General features: G+C 38.0%; 1 protein-coding gene across 6 annotated transcripts; it reads right to left on the reverse strand.

Moving 5' to 3' along the window:
* Positions 1-963: 963 nt before the first annotated feature.
* LOC104233784 (filament-like plant protein 4) lies at positions 964-8821 on the reverse strand. Of its 6 annotated transcripts, none has more exons than XM_009787231.2 (6): positions 8577-8821; positions 6790-6921; positions 6034-6262; positions 3498-5940; positions 2736-2781; positions 964-1831 (listed from the first exon to the last, which is right to left on the reverse strand). In XM_009787231.2, the coding sequence occupies exons 2-6, from the start codon at positions 6913-6915 to the stop codon at positions 1391-1393; spliced, it is 3285 nt and encodes a 1094-aa protein (XP_009785533.1). In that variant the 5' UTR covers positions 6916-6921; positions 8577-8821; the 3' UTR covers positions 964-1390. The 6 variants fall into 6 exon arrangements, with proteins under 6 accessions (XP_009785533.1, XP_009785534.1, XP_070008868.1 ...); XM_009787232.2 differs by lacking the exon at positions 8577-8821 and adding an exon at positions 8322-8416; XM_070152767.1 differs by lacking the exon at positions 8577-8821 and adding an exon at positions 8074-8278.
* Positions 8822-9198: the final 377 nt, after the last annotated feature.

A 9198-nucleotide genomic window follows, 5' to 3' on the forward strand; every position in this document is an offset into this window, starting at 1 on the left:
ACGACAAGATGCGGGAAGCGCGGCTTAGATGGTTCGGACATGTGCAGAGGAGAAGCCTAGATGCCCCGGTTAGGAGGTGTGAGCGGTTGGCTTTGGCAGGTACGCGAAGAGGTAGAGGGCCGCCTAAGAAGTATTGGGCCGAGGTGATCAGACAGGACATGGTGCGACTCCAGAATTTCGAGGATATGGCTCTTAGGTGTGGAGGTCGAGCATTAGGGTTGTAGGTTAAGGGTAGTCGAGCGGTTTTCCCCTTTGTACCGACGAGTATGATAGTGTTTTGTCTAGTCCTGCTAGCGATTTATGTTGTGTTTCACACTTTTGCATAATATTTGTGTTACTGTTTTTCATTTATTTGCTGTTTCTCACGTTGCTGATATTATTTTTCGGGTTTTGTTGTCACAGATCTATTGTCTCTTAGCCGAGCGTCTCCCAAAAACAGCCTCTCTATTCCCTCTGGGGTAGGGGTAAGGTCTGCGTACATTCTACCCTCCCGAGACCCCACTGGTAGGATTTTACTGAGCGGTTGTTGTTGCAGTAGTTTGCTTCTTTTAAGGACTCAAAGAGTCATTTTATCTGTTACTAGTTTCGTTTCTTCTAAATTATAGTAACCGGGTAGATATTATGTATTTATCTTTGCTACATGGCTATCACTCGAACACCTTGCTGCTTAACTTGTGTTATGTGCAAACAGATATCATTTCCAACCAAACGTAGAATAGTATTACGTTATGGAGCTTCAGTAAAACAGTTTTTTGTAAAACAACTTTCACATATTTTGAAAAATCGATGTTTGAATTCATACGAAATAAGATTCTTTCACCTTGTACTCTAAATTCTGGCATTCCTTTTGGAACAAAAGAAATACCACTTGTTTGTGAAAAGTCTGCCGCAACCAGTATTTATTTTTTTTATTTTTTTTTGGGTAGCTGGGGGGGGGGGGGGGGGATGCCGTCTCAATAGAACTTTTCAGTCAAACAAACAATTCTCGTACATAACATGCCATTAACAAGTTCTACAAATCATATACATCATGCATACAAAAAATAATTTTACAGTAGTCACAAAGCATCCTCATACAAAGGAAAAATGGCTTTTTGGTCATGTAATTCCCAGACATTTAAGCACTTCAACTACACGAAATAAAGAATAACAATTCTCAGCAATCCAGAGAATGGATTTTCTTGTACACGTCTAACCTCAAACTCTAGCGAAACCACTCGCTGCTGGATATCCCACAACAACAGCTCAAGTATCTTGAATTTCCAGTAGATCGGAAACTCTGGCGTGTGAAGTTACAACGGAGCAAATTGAGAACATCTATAAAGGCTTCGTTCTTTCTGGACTTTATTTATTGGTTTGTCAAACGAACGTGCTAAGCAAGATTCAGGAGCTAATTGCTAATCTTTCCTTTCGAAGAAAAGAATCTGCTGAATCCACGAGATTGCTTTTCAGGTGTTGGGCCCCCAGATGAAGATGAGGAGCTTGACTTAGTAGGCCGGTGTTTTGGATGCTTTGAGCTGATTGGTGATCTCAATGGATTGTTTACTTCAGAATCTGAAGGACTATACAGGGCATTGTATAGATCCATGGGGGATTCAGAATTTGTCTTCACAGAAGTGGCAGTATCCAACTCATCCATATCAGTATCATGCAAGCTCATACCACTCGTAGTCGGTTCTTCACTCAGACTCTGCCTCTTTGGACTTCTCTCAATCCATGGAGACCCCATCGACTCTGTCTGAGGACGCAAAGCTTTCAACTGCTTACCAAGAAGAAATATGGTTTCTTGGCACTCTGCAAGCTTCTCGGCTGCTGCTGATAACTCTTTCTCCTGGAAGAAAAAAAAAAGACCATCATCTTCATATATCGACTATAAGGTGAAAATAGTACAATTTCGAAATGAGAAACTCGCATATACAAGAGTTGAAGGAAAAGCATAGACAAGAAAGAATCATAAAGGCCAACTTTTTGTATTGAAGCAAACTGAACAAAGATTCAATTCAAGAACAGGGCAACTTGAAGATTTACATTGTGAATAATGCAATCAGTGGACAACTATTTTGTAGTCCAAATTCTAGTTTCCTCATTAAAGTATGACAATGGAGGGCGAGAAGATAAGACTCTGGGCTAGCAGCTGAAATTAGGATATATTAGATTGTGTTTTATTGGAAGCTTCCACAAAATCAGGAGTACAACCAAGAATACAAAGATGTTAAGGCTGGCCTCTCGCAAAAATGTCATATCGTAATAGTTCCTAAAAGGTTCCCATTAAAACATCAGCAGCACTTTTCGTAACACAATGAAAATATTAGATCATAATTTCTACGTATGATGTTCCGAGAAATCTGAAGAGTATGCAACTCAGGAAACATGGGATCCAAATTATGTCCATCAGTAAGGTAATAGCCAATCACTGTTCACACGAAAAATCCTGAAATGGTTACGTCAGTAACAATCATGTACTTTAACTAGTATAATTTTGCAATGTGAGTCACTTAAATGTTATAATGTCTAACAATTTGGTGTATAGATATTGAGGCTTATTAATATCAACATATCATGTTCTTTTCACCATCTGCTATATTTAGCGTTAGTTTCTTTCATAAAATTGTTTATGCTCTGAAATTTTAAATGTCCACTGAGAAAAAAGGATTCATTTTAGCTTAATCCCAAATTTATTACAGAAACAATACGTTGGAAAATGAAGTGAACTCAAAGAGAAACCATACAGTTACCTGGTTGGTCTTGGCAACAATGTCAGAGGCTGGACAGCTCTCAATCCTGGTTTGAATAGCAAACATAATGCAATAAAGTCAAAGTGATAATCATACACAAAAGTGAAGCTAACATTGAACTTTCACTGTATATGTATTGGCAACCATAACCTAAACATACAGAAAACTTTGAGTGGAAACCAGGAAAACAAATCCTATAGGATGGTTTTTAATGTACTCAAAGTAAAATAAAACTTTTATGGGTGATTGATTACAACTTTCATACAATTATTATGCCTCAAAACCTGGATTAGTTGGACAATGATATTTGGATTCAGGAAATAGCACATTCAGCAAATGGACCAATAAGTAGTGGCCAGTTTGATCCAGTCCTACATTCTACAGATAGCTAGCAATACACCAAGGAAAAGCAGAATCACAGTCGGGAGAAGAATAACGGGTTAGAAATTTACTACTAACCATTCTCTACCAAATGAACACTTACTGATAGTTGGATGTCTCATGATGTTATGTTTTTTTTCCCTTTTCCTTTTAGTGTCCATGTATGAGATGCAATTGAAAGTTTACATATGCATGATAAAATTCCAAGAGTGTGTCCAGGTATTAAAGATTAGTCTGATCAAGCTCCTATCATAATAAAACTAATGCATTGGAGAATATGGCAAAAGTCAGAAACTTCAACCTTAACCATCAATATGAGACCAGAAAGTCCATATTTTTAATTCCAGGCACAATGCGGGGGAAAATAAACCCACTACTAACCTTTGGAGTTGCTCTTCAAGATCCTGGCATCTAGCTAAAGCTTCGTGGTGACTCTTCTTTTCCTCTTGAAGCTCATTATCAAGACATTCTATTTTTGTCTGAAGAAGGTTTACTTCAGTTTGCAACTCCTCCGTACGAGTTTCAAGTGATCTATATGATTCTACCATACATTTGAGCTGAGTTTCAGCCAGACTATTCGACTTTTGAGCAGATATCAATTGTGACTTCACCTCTGCCAGAAGCTGCTCTGTTTCAACCAATTGCGATTTTGTGCTTTCCAAGTTCTCTGTACATTTAGTTAGATCAAGAGCCATGTTATCCTTCTCAAGTTTCAATTGTTCAAACTCTTCCAATGAGCACTTCCACGAAGTTTTTGTTGACTCTGAAGTTGGAACAAGTCTCCCTTCACTAGGAATGTCAGGATCTGAAGAAGAATCAGAGAAACGAGCACAAATATTTGAATATCCCCCTCCTGAGTGCTGAAGACCTTTATTTTCTGGTAAAGCAACCTTGTCTATGCAATCAGAAGTACTCATTTCTGTTTCAAAAGTTTTGTATCCCAGGATATTGAAGTGTAATTCACTCGCGTTACGCAGCACCTGAGAGAGGTCAAGAACAAAATTCACCAAATTCAACCTGCTGCTAACAACCTCAACGTAGGTGGCAGAGAACTCATCCAACTTTTCATTAATACGAGTTCCATCTGGAGATGCTCCATCGACAGCCTCTGCTTCTTTGCCCAGAAATATAACAAAGTCATGAATCTGAGACATAGCATCTGATAATTCTTTACTAATATTTTGAACAGCCCCATTGCATGATTTACTATCTTGAGAGACATGAATGTCCTTTTCTACATTTGCCCTAGGGTCATAGGGAGAGAGCTGAGATGCACTTGCAGTCTCAGAACTGGCTGTAGTCTCGACGATGCTCCTCGCCGATTGGGGAAGGATAGAATCATGGACCTCCTGAACAATCTGTCTTAGATCCTCTTGAAGTTTTTGCATGTCAGCCTCCTTAGATAGAGACTCCAATACAATTGAAATTCTTGATTGGAGCTTCATGAGAGGGGATGGCTCTGAAGCATGCTTATAGCTAGGAGCTGATGCTTCCTCACTGGAAGATGCTTGATGTTCAGATGGATCTGTCTCATTATGATTTTTCAGTTGAGAATCATTGCCTGGGGTGACATGAATTAATGTATCAATATTTGCAATTTCACATCTTGCATTGCTTGTATCTGGATTTGAAACAGCTCCATTCATGTCATTAGACAGATTTGCTAATTTCTCCATCTCTAAAAAGTCATCCATTAGCTCCATGTGACTTACACATTCAGATTTATGCGAACTATCAAAGCTCCTTTCCTTCTTAATATGCGAGAGCTCAGACAATAATGTTGTAGCCCAAGACCCTGCACAACTTACATTATCGTCGTTTCCATCTTCCGACATAGAATTCAAGCTTGGAGGAAGGCTTGCATTTTGACTAAAGGCACCCTCTGTAGGCATTCGAACTGTGGACTTTGAAGGACTTTTATGTTCGCCATTTGCACGCACTTGTGCTTCCAGACTTTGAAGCTTGTTGGCAGTCTGTGTGCACAGACTCCTGGAGGCTTGTAATTCACTGTTTCGCTTTGTCAAAGCTTCTTTCAACGTCTTTGTTTCCTCCTCCATTGCAAAAAGGCGTTCTGTTAATAGCTCGTTCTCTTTATGGTACTTCTGTATAGTATCAAATGAAAAATCTGGCAAGCTGTATTGTGGACTTGAAGGCTTCGCTGGAAATTTCTTTAACCGACTTTCTCCATAATCCCGGCCTAAACCCTCTACTTCAAGCTTCATCTGGGCCATGGCTGCAGGCCCGGGCAACTTCTTCCGGACAAGACCACGTAGTCTCTGACACTCTGCTTCCAGCTTAGCGATTTTCTTTACTCCCTCTAGATGTTGTTTGTTTGCAACTTCTGCAGACCGTACACTCATGTTTTTCTCCTCATTACGAATTTCTTGCTCTTTTGCTGCAATATGGAGTTCATATTTGAGAGAATTTATTTCTTTTTCACGTGATTCAATATTGCTCTTCAACAGTTCTATTTCTGCTTCAGCTTGGGCTTTTTCTTCACTAATTTTAACGAGCATATTAGAACGCTCCTGCAAAGACCTCGAAAGTGCTGAATTTTCAGCTGCAGACCTGAGTAATTCTTGGTCCAAGTTAGCTATCTTTGCTTCAAGCTCATGCTTTATCTTGTCAAATTGTTTGGTTTTGTTGAGAACGACATCATGCAGTTTTTGTTCATGTTCTTCTTTCAAGTTTCGTATCTGCCGCATGCACTCTTTCAGTGCACCATCCAAATGCGATGCGCGGTCTTCAGCAGTAAGCTTCAAAAGAGTGACAGATTCCAGGTGATTTTTCAGTGTTGAAGCTTCTGCCTCGGCTTTCTCCCAACCTTACAAAAGAAATTTATCAATATTGGAATTTGAGGATACTTTGCTTAAAAACTTAAAGCAAGAACAGAGTAAGTCGATAAGGAACATCCAACCTGAAACAGCTTCTTCAGCAACCTTCGCATGTTGTTTCACTAAGTTCTCCTTATTAGTCATTTCTGACTGTGCTGCAGACAACTTATCATTCAATTCCGCTATTTCATCTTCTAAGGTATTCACTTGTTCCTCAAAGGACTTCACTTGATCCTCCAGCCCAGTCAAATGTGAATATGACTCAACAGAGATTTGGACATATTTTGGTCTCTTATGGTTATCCTGTTTGCTCTGTAATAAACAAGATAACTCAGAAATGATGCAATAGACCAAGTTAAGCTTTATGAACAAATATTTATTGCAATTCTAATTGATGTATCATTATGAAAACCAATTTAAACTATTACTCGTTTTCTCAGCACCAAGCATATGGCAATGTAGAGAAGAATTCCCAAATTTTAAAAACTAATAAAACTTAATATTAGTTAAAGGAAAGCATAGGACTAAACATCATATCTAGACCAAATGTTTTTAGACTTCAGATAGATGGAGTTTTTTGCTATAATCAGCAAAAAATGACCAGCGAATATTATCGAAGTCCTCTCATCAAATCTTCGCAAATAGTCAAAATATGGAACATATTTATGCATTCACCAGTTGCCAATAAGGGCTTCGGACTACACAGTCTAATAGCTATTATGATCACAAAGGATGGGAAGAAAAGGGACTTTCATGATCAAAGGAGCTAGAAGAGAAATGAACATGTGGATGGTCTCTGTGTATCGTCTCCATATTTATATCAATATCAACTAACATACCTGATCACCCTGAGACTCGGTTGAATCTGAAGGATCAGAGGCTAAGGCTATTGTAACAGCTGCAGCTTTCTCAACTGCTGCCTTATCTGATGATTTCTTCTTCCAGGGCCAACTCCGACGATCCATTGAAGACTGTATCAGAAAGAAGTTGCGACCAAATTTCAGTTAAAGGATTAGATAAGAAAAGAGAAGAAGACAGTCAGAACTTATAAACTCGAAATTGCAAAAATGCCTAATAACTGAAACTGCCTCGGTTACATCAAACCCGAGAGGTAACTGGTGGCAGATTTTATACGAAATGCTTCAGCAGTGGTAAAAACATGACATTGCACATGTACCACATAAATTTCAAAGCCCAGGAATTCCGAGTTTCCTGAACAAAAAACAATTTTTTGCGAAAACCGCCCTCCTAATTGATTGAGTAAACTAAGGAACATTCAGGATGATATCACCAACTCTAGCTCAGAGACACATTAGAAACCTAAAATTTACAAATACCGGACAAATTTCAGGTTAACTTCATAGAGGAACTCTATTCACTAAGATGGAAAATTCCTTCCTGCGCCCCTAACAAAATAGAAAGTAACTGAGAAATGACACTGGAGTGCAGGATTATTATACCACCTCAAAAAGAATACAGCTCCAGTGCACTTTCAGTACAGATAAAATCAGAGCAGAGGGTGAAAAAGCGATTGTGAGTGATTAACCAAGTCCTTTACAAGTAAATGACTGAAAGAGAATACACATAATATGAGAATCTGCCACCTGAGAGATCCAAAACAGCTCAAATCCTAGAGCTTCAAGGACAACTGACTCTGAGGATCAAAGTGGGACATTAATGGAAATTTTTCACATCAAAGGATGAGGGAATGTATTCCACAGCAAAGGCAATTATACTGCACAAAGCTACCCCAGACAATATAAAAGTAGCCAAAGGGGTAGATAAAGACAACGATGGACCACCAGAAACAATAGAAACTAACATGAATAGCACATTATCATATTTTAACAAGATTACTCCCAAAGTAAGAATAAATATAACCAAAATCAGTTTTCTCATCATCTGCATTGCTAAAGCATAATACACCCTTACGTCTTCTTTATAACATTTTGTCTCTTTCTTAAATTAAATAATCACATTCTCTTAATGAATAAAATAAAAACAAAGCTTCAATAGTTTTAACCAAATGAATCAGAAAAAGAGGTGAAAAGCTCTTTGAGCAAAAAAATTCATCATATTAAAGGAAAATTCATATCATCCCGTCAATCAAAATTCAACAAAACCTCAATCCAAAACTAGTCAAGCTCCATTTTATGAATCCGACCATTTCGGGCAAATCCACTTTGTTAGTTCTATTTATCCAAATCATCCCCTCCACCTAAAACAAAAGGGACGCATTGCACAACAGGCAAATATCTCTCCCTAGTTGCACCCCAGATAAAACAACAGCAACAAAGCCTCAATCCAAAATTGTATGCATATATCTAAGCTCGAAACATTCGGCAATCAAATGCAGAGATGGAAAAATTACTACTGTGTTTTGAACCAGAGAACCGGAATTCAAGTAATGAGGAAATAGTTCAGGCACCGACAGGAAAGGAGAGAAAGAAAGAGGCAGAGGAGAACTTTGCCAAAGAAGAGACTCAAATGGGAACAAAACAAATGCATTGCTTTCGCAACACTAAAAACCAAAGCAAAATGGTGACATTAAAGTCATCAATGACGCCATCACAGTTGAAAGTAAAATTCACGGAAAAGTATCAGAACTCTATGAAAACATACGTACCAAACAACAATGCAGCTTCGGTAACACTGAATACGAAATAGATAGAGAATTTTATTCAGCTAGGAAAATATAGGATCTAGAAAGTTCTAAATTCAGTTTTAGAAAGAGAAATTCAGTTGTAGAAAGAGAAAGTAAATGGCCGGAGACAGAAAGTGGAGACGGAGGAGTTGGTGACAGAGTGGAGCGTCAGGAAGGGGGGGTGCGGGGTGGGGGAGAGGGAGACCAGAATGAAAGGGTTTTAAAATTATTCGATTTAGGTGTCACTTATAAGGCAAGATATTAGAGAGTTCCAAAACATCTGCATTTCGTTTTTAAATATAAAAACAATTCAAAATTTAATTAAACAAAGACATAAATTCAACTTTTACTATGCTATATCACGTAATTGTTCTTAATAAATCTGAAGTATTTACCTTAAAAGGAAGACATATAGTAATTTGTTACTACTAATAACTAAACGAATAATGTCAATATAATAGATGAAATTAACTTTAAATAGTGTGTCCATCAATGGTGTATGCAGCTTTTAAGGTCACACCAAATAACTTTTAGTCTTCACACAGGCATATTCAGGATTTAAATTTAATAGCTTAATTATTTTAGAAAATTAAATTTATTGTGA

The sequence above is a fragment of the Nicotiana sylvestris genome, chromosome 8 (assembly GCF_000393655.2).
Source record: "Nicotiana sylvestris chromosome 8, ASM39365v2, whole genome shotgun sequence".
Classification (NCBI taxonomy): domain Eukaryota; kingdom Viridiplantae; phylum Streptophyta; class Magnoliopsida; order Solanales; family Solanaceae; genus Nicotiana; species Nicotiana sylvestris.

Bases quoted from the DNA above. Each gene is read 5' to 3' on its own strand.
- LOC104233784 (XM_009787231.2), bottom strand. From the start codon at position 6,915: ATGGATCGTCGGAGTTGGCCCTGGAAGAAGAAATCATCAGATAAGGCA. The intron at 6,263-6,789 runs GTATGTTAGTTG...TGTTTATTACAG, and splicing joins CCGAGTCTCAGGGTGATCAG to AGCAAACAGGATAACCATAA. The intron at 5,941-6,033 runs GTTGGATGTTCC...TTCTTTTGTAAG, and splicing joins TGCTGAAGAAGCTGTTTCAG to GTTGGGAGAAAGCCGAGGCA.